The sequence below is a fragment of the Theropithecus gelada genome, chromosome 13 (assembly GCF_003255815.1).
Source record: "Theropithecus gelada isolate Dixy chromosome 13, Tgel_1.0, whole genome shotgun sequence".
Classification (NCBI taxonomy): Eukaryota; Metazoa; Chordata; class Mammalia; order Primates; family Cercopithecidae; genus Theropithecus; species Theropithecus gelada.
Genome location: NC_037681.1, coordinates 77,045,157 through 77,069,320, shown reverse-complemented (window position 1 = coordinate 77,069,320; position 24,164 = coordinate 77,045,157). Strand labels below are relative to the sequence as shown.

The 24,164-nt window shown below is 37.7% G+C and overlaps 1 protein-coding gene across 6 annotated transcripts in view; it reads right to left on the bottom strand.

Moving 5' to 3' along the window:
• The window catches only part of CCDC85A (coiled-coil domain containing 85A), a 197,078-nt gene that overhangs the window by 30,864 nt on the left and 142,050 nt on the right, over window positions 1-24,164 (bottom strand). For 5 of the 6 annotated variants that reach the window (XM_025354206.1, XM_025354205.1, XM_025354207.1 and 2 more), the window contains exon 3: window positions 10,813-10,889. The exons of the other annotated variant lie outside the window; for it this stretch is intronic. In XM_025354206.1, coding sequence (XP_025209991.1) covers window positions 10,813-10,889 — 77 coding nt within the window. The remainder of the gene's footprint in view (window positions 1-10,812; window positions 10,890-24,164) is intronic. 6 annotated transcript variants of the gene reach the window in all.

Below are 24,164 nucleotides of genomic sequence, written 5' to 3'. Positions count from 1 at the left end.
AAGGGTGAAGTGTGGAAACCCACAGGACTAGACTTAAGGCAGTAGGTGAAGACTTATATACCCGATGGGGGAACAGATCCCAAAAGCAGATTCAAAGGGGTTGGGCCCATGGAGAACACTGTGATCATCTCTGCGACCCCAATTTGGGCTGGCGTGGCCTGAGGAAACACAATCTACTCAGTAACGCTATGTTTCCAATTGTGGCTGGGCTGTTTTTCAAAAGACTCCATTGATTATTGGTGTCAGAATACTTTGTAGAATTTTTAATTCTAAAATAAAGCCTAAATCATCTTCTAGTAAGAATTACTTACCAAGCCATTGAAGGCCCTTAAGTAGTGAAACAATTAAACTAAAGCCTATAATTTATTTAATATGCTCTTTCTTCATCCTGCTTCTCCAACATGCTTTAATTAGTGTCATGTGTTAACACGCTACCAGGTTAGACAGGCTCGGAGGCCCTCAACCTAAAAGATCATGTACAAGAGCTTCTTCTAAACGGTAAAAGCTACACTCATTACTGTGTCACTGTGTGCCTCCTACAATTCTTTCATTATGTCAACCAGAAAATCTAAAGAAAGGCCTCATCCACTTCTTGGTGGCTATTTCAGATGCTTTCGTCTACAGAATGAATCCAGTAAATCAGGTATCCTTTGAAAAAAAACATTTTCTTCCTCTGTATGTTATTCTTTATGTGTATCACAAGCACAGATGACTTTGATTTATATGCAGCTTCTCTTTCATTATTCTCCCCAGCATAGCTACACTGAAAAAACTAATGTGTGATACCTCAAGTCTTTGTCATCTCTTTGTCATAACAATTTATTTTGGCCGGTCTCAGAACTGAATTCCTGAAAAGTATGCTACATTTAAAAATAAAGAATACCTATTGTTGGGTATAAATTACACTTACATAAAAGTTAATTTTTTAGCATTTCATATGTTAGCATTCTCTTTTGTCATAATTTTTTAAATTCCCTCTGTGAAATGTCATGCCTCCTTTTATTATATGCAATATGAGAAATGTCATGTCTTCTTTTATTATATGCAACATGAGATAATATGTGGTCCCTTTAAAATATGTTTAAGTGTGATATTTTTAAATTTTTCACATTAGTTCATGAACTCAGGTGAGAATATCCTAAGTTTAGGTGATCTTTACCTGGGCCAGTATGGCCTGAGGAAACACAGTCTACCCAGTAACGCTATGTTTACAATCGTGGCTGGGCTGTATATACCACCCTTCACGAGGCATTTTCTTCTCAAATAATGCCTAAGAATTATTTCTTCTCAAATAATGCCTAAGAATAACACTGCATCTCCCCCAAATAATACGACTGTTCCTAGTCTTGGGCTCTCTTTAAAAGGTTGCATTGGATTTAAAGGACAGCTTAGTGATCTTCATTGGGTATCACAGAGAACATAACAGTACAAAGAGCTCTGCATTCACTGGGTGATGACCTGCCATGGCGGCTGTATCACCATTCCATCAGCACTTCCTGTGGGTTCCTCTTCACCAACTAGATACAACCAATTCAATCTTCACTGCTTCTCTCTATCTGTTCTTGAATAAACAGCCTTTATTCTGAGACTTGGTAGTTTGCAAATGTATAAGGCATGAGCCCAAGTCTTTATTTATACCGGGTCTCAGAATGTTCAGGGTTGAAAGGAACCATACTTACAAATGAAGGAAAGTTAGCTCTTTGGATCTAACCAGAGAGAAATCCACAAGCTTTTACCACACTTATTTTATTTTTAAATATGTATATTGTTAGGGAAAACTAGAACTCTTATGTTCATTATATATGATTTTATAAAAAGAATAGTAAGAAACATTAAGGGGACTGCATATTATCGCTCCAAATACACATAAAGCCAACACTAATTAGACTAGCGAACGAGCACATTATCTGTGTATCTGATATGGTCTGAGCCTTAAATATACATGCCCATGACTGTATGTTATTTAAATAGATTTAATAGCTATCTGATGAAATTTTATTAACTTTAGAATCCAGTGAGGTAGAGTAACTCCCATGATGTAAGTAGACATCTGTAAATTAAAGACCCGATATAGTGTAAAGTTGAGGTTTTAAGGAATCCAAGTATCAAAATAAAAAGAACACACCTGTTTTGTATATTCATTATACAGAAACACAAACTTTCTCTGGATAAAGAGTCATAAATTTGCAAAGCTGAGTAGGTCCTTCCATATCACCCGTGACAATTTTCTTTTATAGACAAGCTATATAAGACTTAGAGAGATTAGGGGTGTCCTCCTGGTCTAACAGCTGATTAAAGACAGAGCCAGGCAAAGAACTAGTTCTTGTAACCCCTACACAGTGCCTCTTTGAATTACTGGCAGAGTCCAAAGTCACTGCTGACTTTGTCTCAGCTTCCTAAACACGGCTCAGTGATGTTTTGCTTATTTTTCATACAATGACAGCTTTTCAAATGTAATTTAAGAAAGTCTTGCCAGGCGCAGCGGCTCACACCTGTAATCCCAGCACTTTGCGAGGCCGAGGCAGGCGGATCATTCCAGGCCAGGAGTTTGAGACCAGCCTGGCCAACATGGTTGGACTCCATCTCTACTAAAAATACAAAAATTAGCTGGGCGTGGTGGCGCGCGCCTATAATCCCAGCTTCTCAGGAGGCTGACGTAGGAGTATCACTTGAACCAGGGAGGCGGAGACTGCAATGAGCCGAGATTGCACCACTGCACTCCAGCCTGTAGAGCGAGTCCCTGTCTCAAAAAAAGAAAAAGAAAGTCTCAAATCACTTACAAATTTATTCACTTAAACTGTCTTATATTGTCAAAGAATATAGATCTTTATTTATATGACATTTGTGATCTATATTATGTTTATATTTAGGCAACATAGATATTGCCTATATTACATTTTTATTTGCTTTATATGTAAAGGATATAGAAGGCACCAACTTTAATTATTAATGTGTTATATTTGTAAGCATGTTCACTTTGCTCAGGCTACAGGAAAGAAAACAAAAAATGAAAAGTAGAAAACTTTTAAATGAAAAGTGCCTAAATCTCATTGTAGGAAAGGTCTCTGAACCACAGAGGAGGAGGGCAGCTTAGTTTAGATGCTTCCTTTCCATGAGTCAGAGATGTAGTGACCTCCAGCAGGAAATGGAGATCAAAGTAAGACTGCTCTACTGGGAATCACAGCATCTTTAAAAGCTTCCTAGAGGCCAAGATGTCATAATTTACTACTTTTTTGATATCCACATTGCAGTGGTATTTACATTTAATTTAATTAACTACATTCCAGAACCTAACACTATACAATGTTTTCCACTTTCCATGAGCCTGTTACCTTACTTCATTAGAAAACAGAAGACTGGATTACAGGCGCCCGCCACCACATCCAGCTAATTTTTGTATTTTTAGTAGAGACGGGGTTTCACCATGTTGGGCAGGCTAGTCTTGAACTCCTGACCTCAAGTGATCCACCCACCTCGGTCTCCCAAAGTGCTGGGATTACAGGCGTGAGCCACTGCACCCGGGAGGCTGAGGCAGGAGAATCACTTAAAACCCAGGAGCGGAGGCTGCAGGGAGCCAAGATAGCACCACTGCACTCCAGCCTGGGTGACAGAGAGAGACTGTCTCAAAAAAAAAAGAAAAAAGAAAAAAGAGAAGAGAAGAGAAGACTGTTTCATCTTTAACTTTCAACTTTTTATTTTTGGTTTTATTTTTAAAGCAAAAGAAGAACAGAAAAGCATTTCTATAAGTTCATGGCAACATTAGCTTCTCTTACAATTCCCTTTCAATTTTTTTTCCCCCAAATATTCCTTAGTATTGCTTCTCATAAGTACCTACATTTCTAGTTGATATTACTATATAGCGAAACCTAAGACTGATAGGATCCCATAATTTTTTGTGAAAAATTCTGCCAAGGACAGGTAACAATAATGCTACATCTTTATGGCTATTACAAATCAAAAAATATGTTTTGAATGTACCTTAGTGATAGAATTATTAATATACCAGTGTAGATATAAAAAGACCACACTGTTAAATATGAATTATTGATAACACAGTCCTAAATAGTTTAGTACCTTTTAAATAATTCTAATAAGTTTAATCAGCAGCATGGCCATATTTTGTTTTAATTTCCCTTTCACCTATATTCTCCCATTAGAATGAAGATTTATCATCATGTATCAGAGGTTCTCAAACAAGAACCCTCAAATATGAGGAAATCTCTGAAGAATATTATGAACCCCCTCACTTTGAGAGCCTCCATGTTGCCTTAGACATTTTTCCTGTGAATTATACTCTCTCTGACGTTTTCTCTGACAAATTTTAGGTTTTCCCTTAATCCAGTCTCCATTTATTTAGGTTTTCTAGCATATTTTTTTTCTCCATAAATTTACTTTTCATATCTAATTATCTCTTTTATCCCAACACACCCACACCACTTGTGCTGCTCCCATCTGTCCCCTGAAAGCTCTATTGAACTACACATAAAAGCCTTTTTCCTTTAATTATATAAATTATGTCAATTTAGAGAAAACGTTGTTCCATAAGACTATTCATTTGGTAGAGTCCATTTTTTCCCAAGTATGACTCCAGCAGCAACCAATCCTTAATGGATTTAACTGATTTTTCCTATCAGTAGCATCCAGATTCTACACAGTTTGTGCAACATAATTAGGGTCGCTCTTCATAAGAAAAAAAGTATAATTCTGCCCAAATGTCTCCTCAGGAGTGCCAGAATGGTAATTTCTATGCAAATAACAGTTAAGGAATACCATCACTTGCTTTAAGGATCCTGGAAAGCCTTACTCTGTGACAGTTTTTATACAACAGTTATAGATTTTTATTTTTCAGAGCAATTCCAGCCCTAAAAGAGGCATACATCTATGGCCCTATGAGACTAAAACAAACAAAAGGCAAAGCAAAGTCAGAAAATGTGAAAAGGATAAAGAGGCAAAACAATACATATCTATCTCCACAGCAAACAAGGAAACACACGAGGGGAATAATGTGTCTGAGAGAAGCCTCTCTTCTCTGCCCGCATGCTAGTAATTCTGCATAAACACCGAGGTGAGGTGAGGGAGGACTTCAGAGATGAGATGCTGGACCTGCGCTGTGTTGCCATGGAAGTGAGAGCTTGATTTCTTTAGCTCCTAGGTACCCTTCTCAGCACTTCTGGCAACAGTGACAAGTTCTTTTCCTTTGTTCAGAGACTGATCTGGCAACCACCTTGCCCCTTGCCAAGGCACTGAAAGACTGTATTGCAAGGCCACATTGTAACCAAATTACTTGAGAGGGAGACTTTTCATTTCCATTCCTAAAATTAGACTCTTCTGTGTGTGCTAGCACTACGGAAATAGAAACACTTGCTGGAAGGGGCTCACTCAGGGGTGATCTGAGTTACCATGCCTTTCAAACAGGTTTGCAGATCCACAGTCCATGTTTAGGTATATGACAGCAGGCAATTCCGGGTGCCTTTACAGATTCAGAAACTGGTTTGCAAATGTTGACTTCAAGAGGTGGATGGTTTGTTCTTGGGAGGGTCTCTGGGCACAAAGAACATATACTGCTTTCCAAGCAGATGTTGGCGCCAGATCATTTGATCAAAAAGAACAAATTTCCCAGTAGGACTTTTAACAAATGTCTTTAATTGACTTAGGAGCTACAGCAAACTGCTTGTTCATGTCTCTAGTCAAGTCTCCTTATGATGCAAAATCCCAAGTCAGCATAAAATAGGTGAGAATAGTTTAATAATAATAATTTTACCTCAGCATTACATCTGAATAGTAACTGATGTCCTAAAGGGTAGCACTATTTATTTATAATAAAATCATCAGGCAGGTATTCTATATCATCCATTTAAAGATATTTTCTAGTTGAATGGGCCTCATTGCAGATGCAGCATATAAACATATCGACTACGTCTGGATTACAAAATCTTTGTGACCATCAAGAAAAGGATAATGAACTGAGTAGAAAGAGCTAAGCAAGGTTTTTGAATTTGGGCTAAAAATCAAATTTCAATTTTAAAATTTCAGTTTTAAAACCATGACTGTAACTCTCAGTTCCCCCTACCCACCCTTTTGGTTCACTCTGAACCAAAAGGTCCTCTCTTACCACATTCTGTTAGGCATACATTTTCCATGCAGGGGTGGGTGGGTATTTGTGTGTATGTAATCAATCTTTATGATTCTCAAGTACTTTGGAAATGTGTCAGGGAGAAGACCCTGTAAAATACACTTTTTGTTTCATTTATGTTGTATACCATGACGTTAAGAAAAACTGAACATTCATTTTAAAGCAGGAATACAATACACGTCTAACAAATCTCAGATGGCTAAGCAGATCCAATGTTAGTTTTTAAGATAAATGTTGGAAAAAATGAATTTGTCAATAAGATAAAAATAGGTTTAGTAGCTTAATTACACTGAATCACATTAATGGTATTAACGGATTAAGGGAGCCACTGTGCACATGCTAGAAAGAACACTGAATAGGCCTACTTCTTATGCCTGGCCTTCATTAGCTGCCTGACAGGAGGACGCTCCTAACCTCTGTGAACCCAATACACCTTGACTGAAAAAGGGGGTTGTCCTATGTATGTGACACACACAAAGTTCTATACAGCTCTGGAAATTGATGATTCTTTGTATAGAGAAAACCTGTATTTATTTGTAAGTATGTAGAGAAGATAGGTGTGTTCCTTTTTATTTTGATACAAAACTCCTTAAAACTACTTTACACCCTACTATGTCATTATTTACAAACGCCTACTTACGTTATTCAGAGTGACTCCATCTCACTGGATTCAAAAGTTAATGAAATCTCATAGACAGCAGCTACATTTATTTAAATAAATTTATTTAAGCACGATTTTTGTTTGAAGTTCACATCACATCACAGATGCATGCAGTGGAACTGACAGCCAATGTGAGCAGTTTAGCATTATGTGTATTATGTGTACTGTAAGAGATTATATGCAATTCTTTGAAAAGATTTAATTGCAATCTTTAAAAAATGTTCCCATTTGTTCATGTGCTCGGAAGAATATCCTAATGTTCAGGTGACCTTTAACTACCATTTGTACTAACTTTGAAGAGGCATTTTCTTCTCAATAATAATACCTAGCACATAATGCAGCATTTTCTAAAAATTATAAGACTGGTTCTTACCTTAGGATACCTTCGAAATGTTGTATTCACAAACTGGATTTAAAATACTGCTCAGTGATTCTTGCAGGACACAGTACACACCATGGCAGATCAAGGAGCGCTACCTTCACTGGGGATGACCTGCCATGGTGGCTGTACAGAGGCTCCATCAGCACTTCCTGTGGGCTCCTCTTCACCACTGGATAAAACTAACTTAATCTTCACTACCTTTATCTGTTCTTCAATAAAGAGCCCTTCATTCTGGGACTTGAAAATTTTGCATATGTATAAAACATGGGCCCAAGCCTTTATTTACACCTGAGCCCACAAAATGTAAGAGCTGAGAAGAACCCCTTCATTTACAAATGAAAAAAAATTGAGGTCTTTGCATCTAACCAGAGAGAAATCCACAAGCATTTATTATACTCATCATGTTCATTTTTAAATATTTCTATTGCTAGGGCAAAGTTGTGACTTTCTGTTCATTATACACAGTTTTATATAAAGAATAAAAGGAGTATTGAGGAAGATTTCTTCCTCCAGGACAATGCTTTATGTAATTAGTCTAAGCTCTAAACTAAAAGCAAAATTCCTGGCTACAGACACAAAGGTATTTTACATACTTGGGATTCCCACTGCCAACTACATTCTTACTTCTGTTTATTCAAAGAGAAATGGACATGCTTTAATAAACTTGGGAGTGAAAAGAAATACCTTCTGATCAAGACATAGCGAACAAGCTCTTACAATTGAAAATCAAGTATTCAAATATTGAGATTAACTTGGGCTAGGATGTCAGCTTTTCTCACTGAATTAACCTTGCAAATCAGCTAACATCATAGTTAGAAATAGTTTCTGCAGGGAAATCTCATGATACATTATTTGTAATAGTATCAATAACATGTAAGAGTAAGTTGTACAGGTAAATGCCTTTGTGTAATCCAGCTGAAGTCTCAGTCTCTCATGAGAATTCTCTTTACATGATGCTCACTGTTCTGAGACCCATTTATTGTGTTCCATCCTAGGGTCTTACCCACTGTCTGTATTCATGTTAGTTTGTATTTATAGTAGTTGCAACTGGTACCTCTATTATATCTTAGTAGTAACTGACGGCAACACTCTCTGGATATAGAAATTTAACAGAAGTACTGTCTTTGAATTGACAGATCTACTGCATTCTTTGCATATGTCCAATAGCATATTTCAAACAATGGGTTCTCTTTGCATTAAATTACTTTGACAAGTAAACAGCTGTTTAAAACTAAAACATTGTTTTCCCATTTGTAACATCACTGGAATCAGCAAGAATCTGCCATGGTATAACTGATATCATTTTTCTTTTGTAATGCTACATATCATGATGGTGCATCCCACATCAATAACATCTTAGAATCTATAAAACATGATCTTTCTTAGCCACTTCGTAGAGAGAGAAAAAAAGAAACAAAACAAAATGAACCAAAAACCTTCTTTGGTAGCAAAATAGTAGTGTATTTAAAAGGATATAACTGAACACTTTAAATTGAGTAGTTCTTTAATCTAGCTTAGTCTTAACTATGCAAGTAACTATGTATTCAAATATACATCCACATATCAAGTATAGTTAAGGACTCTTCTGATTTTCCTTCAAGACTTCTAACACTCACTTTTACAGATTTTTAAAAATCAACGTTGTTATCATTTTCACATTTGTTGTGCCTCTTTTTTTTATATATATAAGATGGCATATATGCTTTTTGCTTTTTGATGTCAGCCTCAATTCCTTTTCAGAGGGAAAAATCATTTGGATTTTTTTTTCTATTTCTTTTACATTGCCAGTTGCCTGAGAGATGGCACAAACATGTTTAATAAACTAACTACATTTTGCTATATTTTGTAGGTTTCTTTGTAACAAGTAAGAAGTTAGATGTTTTCAGTCAAGGGCCTTAGCACAGTCATACTGTGAATTTAACATAAAAGGCAAAAAGGAACACAAAAAAATTTTTAAAGGAAAATAATGAAGAGCAAAGAGAAAACAAACCCACCAGTAGTATTTTATTTCATGGCACAAACAATCTCTTCTGTCATCATGAATTTTAACACACATACAGTTTGAGAAGAGAGAGAAGCACAGAATTCCACCCTTAGCCTCAGTTTCTATTACTCGTAGTCAACCAGGGCCCAAAAATATTAAATGGAAAATTCCAGAAATAAGCAAGTTTTAAATTGTGGGCCGTTGAGTAGTGTGATGAAATCTCATGCTGTCCTGCTCCATCCCACCTGGGATGAATCTATACCGTCTACACTTCCTGCCTGTTAGTCACTTAATGGCCATCTCGATGATCAGACCAATGGTCACAGCATCTCAGTGCTTGCGTTCAAGTAACCCTTATTTTATTTTATAGTACTTTACTAATAATAACTTTGTTATTAGTGTTGTTAATCTCTTACTGTGTGTAATTCATGAATTAAACTTTATCATATATATTTATGTATAGGAGAAAACATAGTACTGTAGGTTGTGGTACTATCCATGGTTTCAGGCATCCACTTGGGGTCTTGGAATGTATTCCCCTTGAAAAGGGGGGACAACTACTGTAGGTTTATTTCACTTAATCTCATGATTTCCGGGAAGACTGTTAGCCAAAGGAAGAAAGAAAAAAGGATTCTTATGATAGCCCAAATCATCACTAATGAGCAACAGTAGTTCAAAAACAAAACAAGATTTAAAAGACCTAAAATGTCTTTCTAAAGGGTCTTTGCATTAATGTTCAAATTTCTTCTCCTGAAATACCAACCTGAAGATTGGTTAATCTTTGACATTTTATTTAAACTACTGATTACTAGTTGTTTGAGGTTTAATTTTCCCTTAGTCATTTATGAAACAGAAATAATCACCAGAATGTAGAAAGAACCCTAGTGACTAATTTCTTAGAAAACTTCTTGTTATAAAACATTAATATATATTATTGTTCACATGCTTGGAAAGGAAACCAACCTAGAATCAGTAGATTTGTTTAACTCCTCAACAAAACATTTTCTGAAAACCACCTCCTCAAAAGGCGAGCATCATTCTCATCAAGTTAACAGCCCATGGAAAGAATTTTATAAGTGAAACATATAGGAAGACATTAAACATCCTGGAAAAAGTGCCACTTTAGTAAGGGGAAAGAAATGAAGTCCCAAAGACAAACTGTCATTTACTGCCATGACTTTGTTGCACTGAAAGAGTTCAATTATACCACAAAGAATTTTAGAATATACTAATTTAAGTATAATGTGAAACCTTCCAACTACCTACTGCTTTGCCTAGTTCAGAAATTAGCAAATTTTCTATTTAAATAAGAATCCTGTATCCACCAACTACATGCATGATGTATACGAGTAACACTATCCACATGTCTTTATTTTCTGCTTCTCATTATTTTATCTTTCTCCTTTGTTCTTCCTTTCAAAATTACTTCACATTCTCATTTCAGACATCTGCATCCTTTAGTGTAACACTTAGAAATCTGGATAAGATGATGGCCATCATGGAACGTAATCACACTCTACATTGATGAATGGCTATTTACAAAATGATTTCTATGATTTAAAAGAGAAAACATCATTGAGCTTTTAAATTTCAAATAAAATGCTACAACTCAAATGGCACTGACTAGCTATGAGCTTCTGGAAGTCACCCACCTGGGGCAGCATGCGATTTTCTTCCTCCAGCTGTCTTACTCTTGCCTCCAGCTGCCTAACATAGGACAAGGTTGATTCTAAAATCAAAAAGAAAGAACTCACATTATACACACAGGTCTTGTTTGGTGCACTGTCAGGATATTTCTGGCTTGATTTATTCAAACCGGATAGTGACTACATAAGTCTATTATTTAAAATAGGAAAAAAAAATCTCCCAGAAAAATAAAAACAGAAGCCACTGAAACGAAAAACAGTTTTGAACAATTTTACAATGTTAAGAAATATTAGATAAGATACAAACTGGCATGTTAACAGGTGGTAGTACACACACTTGACAGATGATTAGTATTAAGATTCTATACAGAACTCTTACAAACCAACAAGAAAAGACAAGTAAAGGTATGGAAAATATTTCTCAGAAGTGGAAACACATTAGACAAATAAACCTAAGAAAAGCAGTCCAACACCATTATTAATTAGTAAAATCACACACACTCAGAACAGGGCAAAACCAGAATTCAAACCTGGATCTAATACCGAAATCCAATCTCTCCAATGTCTAAGCCCTTTTAGCTATTTTTAATCACTAAGAATTGAGACATTTCAGAGGAAGATATTTCAGAGGAAGACATTTCAGAGGAAGTTTGATCCTCTTAAGATGGAACAAATATTTTTCTGAAGTCAAATCATTTCTCATAAATCTTTCTTAAATGTTTAGTATTTCCTGTTCTGAAATAAAGTGTATTGAGGTCAATTAAAAATATATATATATTAGAGAAATTTATAGGTGGTGAGATTGCAGGCTTTTTGCATACCAACCAGCCTCGGAATAATAGGCATCTTGAAGACAATTATACTCTTTTCTTCTGATTTTGTACATTTTGAGTCATCAGTGAGTTGTTCCACATATACAAGACTATTTTGTAATGTTAACTATAACCAAAATAAACTACAAAACTCCATTAAAAAAAACAAAACAAAACAGAAAATAAAACAAAATTTTTCAAACATCCAGTTCTCTTTATTTCTCCCAATAAAAATTTCAAGCCTTAAGAAAAATATTAGTTCTTTTCACAAACCTACAGATATTGACAGAAAAAAAACATGAAAGAGCTATTTAGAGTTAGAATGAATTTTGACTGATTTTGACTGTGACAGAGACCCAAGTTTTTCACACATCTTTAGGTAAACCAGGAGCAGACCTGAAATTGATTATTGTTTTCATTCCTTCACGAGCTCAGGCATGCGCTGAAAGCTCAGAATCATTATCATGCTTAGTTTCTGTTCCATACTGAAACTCTAAAGTTTACGGCTTTATGTCAGGAAAAGGGGTCACAGGTTAAGAAAAGTGAATTTTTATTTCTGGGAACAATCTGATAGTAGCTCTTCTTCATTAAAGTGAAAATATTCAAGGTCTTCACATAGTAGCAATTCATTCATTACACAAGAACAAACATATTTCAGGTGCAGTGAAAGGTACACAGCAATAGACTTTCTTCAGAGCACACTTGTGTTACATTAGGTAGCTAGTCAAACATCAGCAAGGCAGGAGAGGGCTCCCCACAAGCCCACCCACCAAGAATGTCAGGCAACCATCACGGGATGGTCAGGTGGTTGTTAACTGTCTCTCTAAAATAATAATTAGCTGCAGCCAATACCAGGGAAAGGCAGTCTCCCAACAGATAGAAAAAACCTGGCACTGGTGATCAGCGGTTTCCCAGTAAGATCTCTGGGGTTGGGCAAGTGGTCTCAAGCATGTGTACTAAGAGGAAAAATAGCAGTTAAACTGGTATATGACCTTCCTCTGGGAATGTGAGACGGCTAAGGGAAGAATGCCTCAAGTGAGCACGCATACATCTTCAGTACACACACTGTACATGCTCCCCTCCCAAGTGCTAGCAGGCCACTGCACATGTGGACAGTCCACCTCAAGGGAAGAATCAGGGTAGAAGGGATATGAAACCCCAAAGCACACCAATGTAAAAAACCCAAGTCAAAAGGTCAAACAGTGCACTAGATCTCTCAAGTCACCTACCTGACCCTCTTCCAAGTGTACTTTACTTCCTTTCATTGCTGCTCTAAAGCTTTTTTTGTTTTGTTTTTTGAAATGGTGTTTCACTCTTGTTGCCCAGGCTGGAATGCAATGGCGTGATCTTGGCTCACGCAACCTCCGCCTCCCAAGTTCAAGCGATTCTCCTGCCTCAGCCTGCCTAGCAGCTGGGATTACAGGCATGTGCCACCACGCCCAGCTAATTTCATATTTTTAGTAGAGATGGGGTTTCTCCATGTTGGTCAGGCTGGTCTCGAACTCCCAACCTCAGGTGATCCACCCGCCTTGGCCTCCCAAAGTGCTGAGATTGCACGCATGAGCCACCATGTCCGGCCATTCTAAAGCTTTTTAATAAACTTTCACTACTGCTCTAAAACTTGCCTCGGCTTCTCTTTCTGCTTTATGCCCCTCAGTCAAATTACTTCTTCTGAGGAGGCAAGAACTGGGACTGCTGAAGACTTATACGGTTTCGCTGCTGGTAATACTTCCACAGTTAATATTGAAGCAGAAGAACCTCCTCAGTGTTCACGTTCTTCAGCCTCAGACACACAAAAAGGGCAAGAGGCAATACAGTAGTGCACCTAAGCGTTTGGAGCCCCTAAGGATCCACAGGATGGATATTGATGCCCTGATCTGAAATTCTTCATGGAAACACAATTATTTTTATGTGGAAATAGTTTATATGAATCCAATTCCACTTTTGTGACCTCTAAAGCAATGAGCTAACATTTTATTTTCCTTTTATTTTTTTAATTTTCTAAAATACATAAGCATCAGTCCTTAATTCACAAATACAACAATTAAGCTCATCTCTGACTAACTTAGAGCAGGCCTGCTTTCCAAAATAGTATGCAGAAAGCCCCCATCACTGACATTAACATGGTGACCCATAGACCTCACACCATTGGAGAGGATTAGCTTTGAGCATTTCTCATATAAGAAAATAGAAACATAGGTAAAGAAAATTGAAGACATTTGCTAAAGATATCCTCTCATTTTTTTAGCTTAATAAAATGTTAAAACTCTGCTTTCTGGACTCTTCCAAAGAGGGAAAAAAGTATGCAGCATAAATGAATACCAACGTTATTGATTTCATGAGTCTGCTTTACTCTTGCAAATGAATAAGTGATTCGCAGATCATCAAAATGTGAATGTAGATTGCCTGATTTACCCTGTTTTGCAAGCCCTGCTCTTTCCTCTGGAAAAACAACCACTTGATAAGGCCATCCAAATGAAAAGTTGATCAGCAATATTCTATTTAAACCGCACAAAAATAAACTTATATTCTTTTTTGTTCACAATTTACACCTTATCTTTATTGCCCCTATGCTGCGCTATCTATAAGGTTGTGATACTTAAAACAGCTGAAAAGACTACAGAGATTGATTCAGGTGATATTTTAAAAATGCTATTGAATGGAATTTGTTTTAATTTAGTGACTGTCTTCAGTCTCTTTATCTATTTCTCTTTTCAAAATCTTTGTAGTTTATATATCTGATGTTTTCACTAAGTTTCTACTTACATTATGAAACTATTATGTCAGTTCAGGAAAAAAGGGGTAAATTTCTGAGTTTGGAAAATATTCTCTAACTCCCATTTTTAACGTTCCATTACAATAGATCATGTCCACATCTTTTTTCTAAAGCATTCACTGCAAATATGGGCTGGGACAAGAAGAGACAGAGCATATTTTTAAATAGATGAAATAATGAAAAAAAATAGCTTTACAGTGAAGGCAAAGGCAAAAATATTTTGAGTTCATTCATTCAACAAATATTTATTGTCACTGATTTGTGTCAGGCACTATTCTAGGGTTAGGATGAAGATAAAGCCAGTTATTGCAAATCTTAATAAGTTTCTCAGAACACACATTCCCTATTAGATTACAGATGTTCCAGAAGGTCCTGTTAATTGTTCCAGGCTCTTAGCCCCTGTTGCAATTATTACTTAACAATTAATGGATACTCAAACAAAAATACACTCTTCCTGGGGGTAAAACACAGGAAGAATATCTGATCTACATGTATAAATAAGAGTACTCAGGCTGTTTTGTTTTATTCAGAAAGAAATTGATTATGCCATCCCTTAATGGGAGTGGAGTAGAAAAATATTTTTCTGGAATATACTGTGAAATCAGTATTGGGTCACCAAGTCCCTATAGGAAAAGCCATTAAATAAAAAAATCCAATCTCCCAATGTGACATGAGAAAAAAAGAAGAAATATTTGTTTAGTTAAACCCTTGGGATTTCGAGGTTTGTTACTTACCATAGATCAGCTGAGGCCGACTAGTAGTGCATAACCAATCATTAAATTTTTAAATGTAAGCTATATTTTAAATAAAATAGAATTTAAAAAAGTATGAGAAACTCAACACTTTTTTTCAAAAGGTCACATCCAAATCCACATCTCAGTCATAGCTAATTATTAGGAAAAATTGATAGAATTTTCTCATGGTGTGAGGAAGAGAAGAAAAAAGCCTTTTGGGTACTGGAACACATTGACCACATCCGCTACAACCCCCTTCCCCATGCTGCTTTTTCCCTTTTTTGTCCTTTTTCAAGGGTGTCAACTATAAAATAAGCTGATCTCCTGGAACACTCAGGGAACATGATGGATAGCTGTACCTAAGGGAAGTGTTTGCCTAAAACTGGCATTCATTTTATCATAAAGTCATTCATAGAAAGCTGCATTTGAATGTACTATAATTTAAATTGACCATTACATTTTATACCACTGGCTGACAGCTTCACAAAACTGAGATTTCAGAATGCCATTTCTGGCTTTTAGAACTCTGAGAATGAGGCTCCAAAAGAGAACCAAAAATAGCCAAATTCTCAGGTACAAAGTACATAAATATATAATGCATTAAAAAAGGAGCCGGCTGGGTGGTTCACGCTTGTAATCCCAGCACTTCAGGAGGCTGAGGCAGGCGGATCACGAAGCCAAGAGATTGAGATCATCCTGGCCAACATAGTGAAACCCCGTCCCTACTAAAAATACAAAAATTAGCCAGGCATGGTGGCGGGCACCTGTAATCCCAGCTACTCCGGAGGCTGAGGCAGGAGAATCGCTTGAACCCGGGAGGCAGAGGTTGCAGTGAGCCGAGATCGTGCCACTGCACTCCAGCTTGCGTGACAGTGCCACACTCTGTCTAAAAAAAAAAAAAAAAAAAGGAGCCTATATTCAAGAAACTTATAAGCAGTTGGGGGGAAATAAGGGAAAAAACAGTAAGGTAATTTGAAATTTAGTGCTAAATCCTGTAAAAGGGGAGCAAAGAAAAGTCAGCATTAGCAGTAGTTCTTATGAAGGAGAAATTCAAGCTTAAAATGCATCAATAGAATTTTGATAGGCCAGAGAGATATGAGTGGAGCCACAGATGAACCTGGGCCAGAAGCCAAAAATGATCCTATTGTAAACACAGAAAGAAAGGAATCACGTGACAGAAAAGAAAGGGACATGCGGGTGCAGGAGGAGAAGCCAGGTTATTTCCCACAGTCACCTATCTGGAAAAGCTAACATCAAATCACGATAATCCAGTGGCAATTTGCTTTAAACCTCCCAAAAGTTATTTTATTTCTCTTTCCACCCTGGGAAACCTATGGGCATCTAGACATTAGAAAAGTAAAGTGAAGCAAACAATATTGATGTGAAAATCCAATGAAATCCTCAAGATGTTCTTCGGGTGAATCTCAGGCCCATTTTCAAAGCAGAAATGATTCTTTGAACCTACGTGTAAAAGTTTACAGCATCTCTTGCAAGAAAAACAAATTAAGAAACATGCAAAAGAATTCCACTAAATTCCGCATCTTCTAAATTCAACTTTTAGCGGTAGATATGTACCTTAGACGTTTTCTAATTCAACTTGTGCCACAATCCTCTGACTTGTTTTGCAAATGAGAGAACTAAAGCTCAGAGTGTGATGAACTTGGTTGCTAACAATGGGGACTAGTCAAATATATTCAAACAATTGTGTTTCATTACTCGAGCACCACATTAATTCTCATATTGGATCTACTAATCATGAAGTAACATACATAGATAAATACTAAGTTCTTTTTTTTCTCTCTGACTTTAGATATTCTTGACAGATTTACCTTTATGGTAACTTGATATTTCCTTGGACAATATTCTTGACTTGATTTCACTTCAGCTAACCTGAAATGCATTCAATTGTATAAAGGAGCTCTGTTCATTTTTTCTGTTAGTTTGAAAACACTCTGATAAAAATGCTAAACCCTCTTAACTTCCCTTTTGTTTCTAAAGCAGTGTTTCCCCACAGAACATCTATCCTTGAAATCACCCACAAATCACACTGATGATTGTATACAAAAGGTTTATTATTGGTATCTGCAGCTGTCTAAGGTTTGTCACACTTCTGAATGGTTTTGATTAGATGAAGTGCTGTCATATCGCCAAAATTTCAGGGCAGAAAATAAAATCTGGTAATGGTCCATTCTAACACAAACTACAGCATTTGTAAGAGTGTATAGAAGGCTGGGCACAGTGGCTTGCACCTGTAGTCCCAGCACTTTGGGAGGCCAAGGCAGGCAAATCACCTGAGGTCAGGAGTTCCAGATCAGCCTGGACAATATGGTGAAACCCCGTATCTACTAAACATACAAAAATTAGCCAGGCGTGGTAGTGCATGCCTGTACTGCCAGCTACTCGAGAGGCTGAGGCAGGAGAATTGCCTGAACCTGGGAGGTGGAGGTTGCAGTGAGCCGAGACAGTGCCATTGCACTTCAGCCTGGGGGGACAAGAGTGAAACTCCATCTGAGATAAATAAATAAATAAATAAATAAATAAATAAATAGTGTATACGAGGAAAATTATCTGGAAGACTATAGTGGCCATGAGTTTACAGATGTTAGCTTTTATGTGGCTCTCAAAGAATTAGTCTCTGTGTTGGCTTGATTGTTTATCCCTTTCAAAAATCATGTTGAAATTTAATTGTCATTGTAACAGTATTAAGAGGTGGGACCTTTAAGAGGTGACTAGGCCACGAGGGCACCACCCGCACGGGCGGGATTGGTGCTCTTATAAAAAGATGAGTTTGGGCCAGGTGTGGTGGCTTACGCCTGTAATCCCAGCACTTTGGGAGGCTGAGGCAGGTGGATCACGAGGTCAGCAGTTCGAGGCCAGCCTGGCCAACATGGTGAAATCCCATCTCTACTAAAAATACAAAAATTAGCCTGGCATGGTGGCAGGCACCTGAAATCCCAGCTACTCGGGAAGCTGAGGCTGGAGAATTGATTGATCCTGGAAGACAGAGGTTGCAGTGGGCCCAGATTGTGCCACTGCACTCTCCAGCCTGAGCGACAGGGCAAGACTCCTTCTCAAAAAAAAAAAAAAAAAAAATGAGTTTGGCCCCCTCTTGCTGTCTTACCTTCAGCCATGACATGATGTAGCAAGAAGGCCCTTACTGAATGCCAACCCCTTGATCTTGGATTCCCCAGCCTCTAGAACTGTGAGCTAATAAATCTCTGTTCACTATAAATCACCCAGTCTGTGGTATTCTGTTATAGTAGCAAAAAGTGGACTAAGATAGTCTCTCTCAGCAAAAGAGGCCAATAGCCACATGCTTTCCAATTCAAACTTTTCAATAAACCCCAAGCTCTAAAGATATGACTTGCACTCATTCCATATGAATCCCACTATATACAGGGTTTTTCATATCCCTAAGGAAATTACTTCAGAACTGTGTATTTTAAAAATTATTACTGTTCTGAAACAAGTGTTTTTCTTCTTCAGGAAAGCAAAGGTCAGCCTCCTACTTAGAATCCTTATTAACTCCACAAGTATAAGTGATTATATTTCTCACTGAAATTTGATGCTTTTCTTATTTAAAAAAAAAAAATTGTTAGAACCAGCACTTTCAGATTTGCCTGGATATTTAATTCATACTGCTTTATTAACAGAAATAGAATTTTTAATGGGGCTTTAATTGCCCTAAATAATCTAAAATTGATACCAGATCTTGCTCTAGTCCACTATTTATGAAGCATATTCTACTCTTCTCAGACCTTTTTCTCTCTGCCCACCCAAAAGAGATGACAGTTAGTTCCTCTCCCTCTCCTCCCATGCAGAAACCCTTTCAGTTTGTCTTTGGCCCAGAGCTCTCTTAGCTCTGTGTCTCTGCCCACACATTCCCCTAGCCAGCAGTACTTTCCTTATTCTTCTCTGCCTAGTCAAATACTCCCTATTCCTCCTTTCATGGAATGAAAAATAGCTTTGCAATAATTAGAAATGCCAAAGATTGGAATATACTGCTTTGCACCATAATGTGTTCATGTTGTTGGAGGTATTCAGAGAAAGCTCAATGAGATTTTGCAAAGCTCTCTACCTGTGTATATTGTTAGGCTGATCCCTTTAATTCTGAAAGCCAGTAATTCTACAATATCAAATTCTCCCACTCTGCAAGTCTCTTTCAATTTTCCTTTTCCTCAACTCATCTGTCAGTGAATCACATATTGAATGTCTTGTGATTTCTCTACCTATTTCTTACAGTATTGTTTTCAAGTTTTGCCCAAAAATGCTACATGACAATATTCCACTAACCCTCAAACACTGACTAGTTGTGTTCCCTGCAGGAGTTTAATGAATATTTGGTAATTTACTTTAATATTAAAACACTTCCTCACCCAAAAGTAATTATCTGCTATGTGCCAGATATTGTTCTAGGTCCTGGGGATACAGTAGCAATCAGGAATGATAAGATCTGGGTGTTTATGCAGCCCACATTCCAGTGGGGAAGACAGGCAGTAAAAACCAAGTAAGATATTCTATGAAGGTGATTTGTACAACAAAGCCAACAAAACAAACACAGAGTACTAGGATAGAGAGATCTGGGGAAGACAGCTACTTCAGGAAGCAGGGTCAGGGAAGAGCTCTCAGAGAACTAAGATCTGCATGTGAAAAAGCCAACTATGCAAAGATCTTGGAGAAGAGGGTTTTAGGCAGAAGGAAAGGCGGTGCTCAGAAGCACTGGCTGGGAAGACCCATATTCTGGAATCCAGTCATGGAGAGGGAAGTGACAGCAGCTGGAGACAGGAATCTGTTTGTCTTGTCACCTTCCTCCACTGCTTAAATTTTTAAAGCCTTGTGCTCTTTTTGGCTGTTTATACTTAGACCTAGTTTTAGACTCTTCAAGTTATTATGCTTTCCTTTTAACAAAAATTTAGCATTATGCGTGGTTCCTCTCTCTCACACCCCACTTTCCCTCCATTGGGAAATTTTTTTTGACCCTACCTCCAAAATATCTTGCGAATCCAACCTCACAATAGTTTCTTACAAAGGACCTGCTTCTATTCTTGCCTCCTCCTCCCCCAGGGCTATTTTCACTCACAGTCTATTCCAAACCCATGGCAGCCAGGGTTTTCTTTCTAAAATGCTAAGTCTGATCGCATCATTCTATATTCCAACCCCTGCAGTAGCCTCACTATTTTGCTCCAAATTAAAGCCAAAGTTCTTAAAAAGTCCATCAGGGTCCTATGTGATCTGACTACCTGTTTTCTCTCTGACTTCATGCCCTCATTCACTCTGCACCAGCCACAGGGCCTCCTTTCTGTTCCTGAACACCATAGGTGTCTTCTTGCCTCAGGAATTTTGCCTTAGTTGTACCCTCTTCCTGGAATGCTCTGCCCCCAGTCAGCTGTTTGGCTAACTTCCTCACCTCTTGTAAGTCTTCATCCAAATCACAACTTCTCATTGAGACTCGCCCAGTCCCCTCATTTGATCCTGCCACCTGCCACACCTCCAACCCACACTCCTGATCTGCTTTATCCTGCTGTGTCACCGTACTAACTTTATTTTCATCAAAATACTACACCACCTTCTACCATATACATTAGCTTGTTCATATGTTATGTGTATTATATAAGGTCTGCTTATCCCTACCAAAATGTAAACTCCACAAGACAGGGATCTTTGTCTATCACGTTAAGTGACATAGTTGAGTACCTAGAATAGTGTCTGGCACAATAAAATTCTATTGAAGGTATCAACCAGTGATGTAGAAGGTCCCCTAAAGGAAATTATTTCATAGTATAGACCTATACTTTTCCATTATTTCAGGCAAAACAGGATCTGTATTTAAATGGGGCCTCATACCAATTCTGTAATGCCATTTGAAAATCACTCGATGGAACATTAAACTTCGGATGGAAACTTTGACAGGTTCTCAAATGATGTCAGATCCAACCATTTGTGGGTAATTTCAATAAAAATCTTAAGTGTTCACCAGGCTCAAAAAGGCAAAGGAGGGAGAGAGGGGGAAAACGAGGGCAGTGAAAGAGGGGGAGAGAGAGACAGAGAGACAGAGACAGACAGTGAGAGACAGAAAAAGGGAGACAGAGCACCTGTCGGGGAGTGCTATGTATGGCCTGAGTGTTGTGTCCTTCCAAAATACATATGTTGAAACCTAACCCCCCAGGTGAGGGTATTAAGAGATGGAGCCCTTAAGAGATGACTAAGTCATGAGAGAATGGGATTAACACCTTTATAAAAGAGGCTTGAAGGAGCCCTTTCCCCTTCATGGCAGGCGCTATCTATGATTAATGGGCTTCCACCAGACACCAAATCTGTGGGTGCCTTTGTCTTGGACTTTCCAACCTTCAAAACTGTGAGCAATAAATTTCTGTTGTTTATAAATTACCCAACCTAAGGTATTCTGTTATATCAGCCTGAAAGGACTATGAAGGGGTGGCAAGAAGAGAGGGAGACACAGAATTAGGTATGGAGGGGTCTACACAATATAGACTATTTCTACCACTAAAGTCTTGGAATACAATCTAAATGCCCCTCAGCTAGAAATCTGCTTAATAAGGTTCTCTTTTGGTTTCACATGCCCACTGGAAGGTAGTTAAACTTCACCTGAACATTCCACCCCACCCCACCTCCCATCCCACCCCGCTGGAGGTGTACTGAGGGAGCAGGAGCAGGCACAGCTGTGAGCAATGCACGGGGCAGGTGTCAGACACTGACTGAGGGGCTCTACCTTGCCAGAGAGCAGCCTGAGGTCAGAGGGGTGGAGGGGTGGGCAGGGGACAGCAGTCCATATCAAAAGGGCATCTTTTTGTGAAGAGAAAAATCTAAAATTTTCAAAGGAAGGGAAAAGCAAAGCTATGTGCTGTCCTGTATAATTATAACGAAGGCTGAAAATACTGAATCATTTTCCAAGAAGGGTTTGATGAAAAAATCATGAGTGCTGTTCTTTTACTGCCATGCAAGTGCTGTGTTTTCTGAAACAGCAGTGATTTTGGTTTCATTTAGTATCTTCTATAAAAGAGTAAACAAATGAACATCTAAAACTGACAGTTTGTACATAAATCAATTTAGAAACCAGAAAAAAATTATTAGGGTCTATTGTACCAGAAGATAATCACCACACATGTGTTCAACCCCCCAGTCTTCCCAAAGCAAAGAGTTTTTTGGGGTTTTTTTTTTTTGTATGAATTTAAAAGGTATAAGTGCAGTTTTGTTACATGGATATATTGCAGAGTGCTGAAGTCTGAGCTTTTAGTGTAAACATCACCAAATAATGTACATTGTACCCATTAAGTAATTTGTTTTTTATTTTATTTTATTTTAAGTTCTGGGATACATGTGCAGAACGTGGAGGTTATATAAGTATACAGGTGCCATGGTGGTTTGCTGCACCTATTAACCTGTTGTATAGGTTTTAAGCCCCGCATGCATTAGGTATTCCCATTAAGTAACTTCTTATCACTCATCCCCTCTCCCACCCTCCTATCCTCCTCAGTATCCAGTGTCTATTATTATTCCACACTCTGTCCATATGTACACATTACTTAGCTCCCACTTCTAAGTGGGAACATGTAGTATTTCCCTTTCTGTTTCTGAGTTATTTCATCAAGATGATGGCCTCTAGTTCCATCCATGTTGCTGCAAAAGACATGATTTCATTCTTTTTTTTTAAGGCTGAACAGTATTCTATTGTGTCTATACATATACCACATTTCCTTTATTCAGTCATCCACTGATAGACACTTAGGTTGATTCCATATCTATGCTATTGTGAAATGTGCTCCTATAAATATACAAGGGCAGGTACCTTTTTGATATGATGATCTTTTTTCCTTTGGGTAGATACCAAGTAGAGGGAGTACCAGATCAAATGATAGTTCTATTTTTAGTTCTCTGGGAAATTTCTATACAACTTTCCATAAAAGCTGTACTAATTTACATTCCCACGAACAGTACACAAGCGTTCCTAAAGGAAAGAGTTTTTTAAAATGGGGCAAATGGCATTTTGTCACATATGTGCTGTTATTCTCCTGTTTACTTGGTCCTTGGGAATTGGTACCTGGTGGTTTCAGCTTCCATTTCTCTCTATATATGGGGCTCTATGTGGTCAAACTTTGCCTTATAGTTCGTTTCCAAACTGCCCTATGACTAGCACAATGCTACGTGCTAGAACAAGTTGAATAATGGAAGAAAGGAAAGAGGGAGGGAAGGAGGAAGGCCCTCATTCTGTTCCCAGATACTACTGGAAGTTTTGTGTTCCCAGGACAGTTTCAAGTAGTGACTCAAGATGCAATTAAATTTCCACCTATAAAACACACAATAACAAGCAATCTAAACAGAAGCCTGGCTCAGAGGAACTTTTGTATGCCCTAAAATTGCCTTCACTTTTACTCTTCCCTTTGAAAGCATCAACCTCACAAAGGAGGTGCCAGGTAAGTGGCAATACATTGGGCTACAGAACTGGGGACTACATGGAAAATATTTCAATCTCTCAGGAGCTATTTAGCATGAACACCGTCATAACAGCTATTCAGGGTCAAAACGTGTCTTACTTTCCACTGTAATGTTGCTGCTGTTATTGTCATTTCCCAGAGAAAATAACTGCCTTTCCTAATGCCAGAGGATAAAAGCGGATGCCATTTTAATAAATGTAACAATTTTCTTTAATGTATGTGGCCCTCGTGTAAGTGCATCCAGTCAGTATTGTCAATGGATGCACAAAAAAGGAAATTGGTAAAAAACAGGAAATCTGTAGAAAACAAATTTTCCAAGGACAGTAAACCTATAAAAATGTTATTTTCTCTTAGGATAATTAGTGTGCCTTTTATGCATATTTAGATGCTTTTAAAAGCCTATGTATGGTTGGCTTTTTAGTTACACTTTTCAGAAAAACAAAAATAATTTTTGTCAAATTATACAGCAAAGCATCATTAATTTGAACTTGATCAATTGGAAATTCATAAACAAATTCATTGAATTTAGCCAGCATATACTCTGTACTGGCTATGAAACAACAGATGGCAAAACAAACTCATA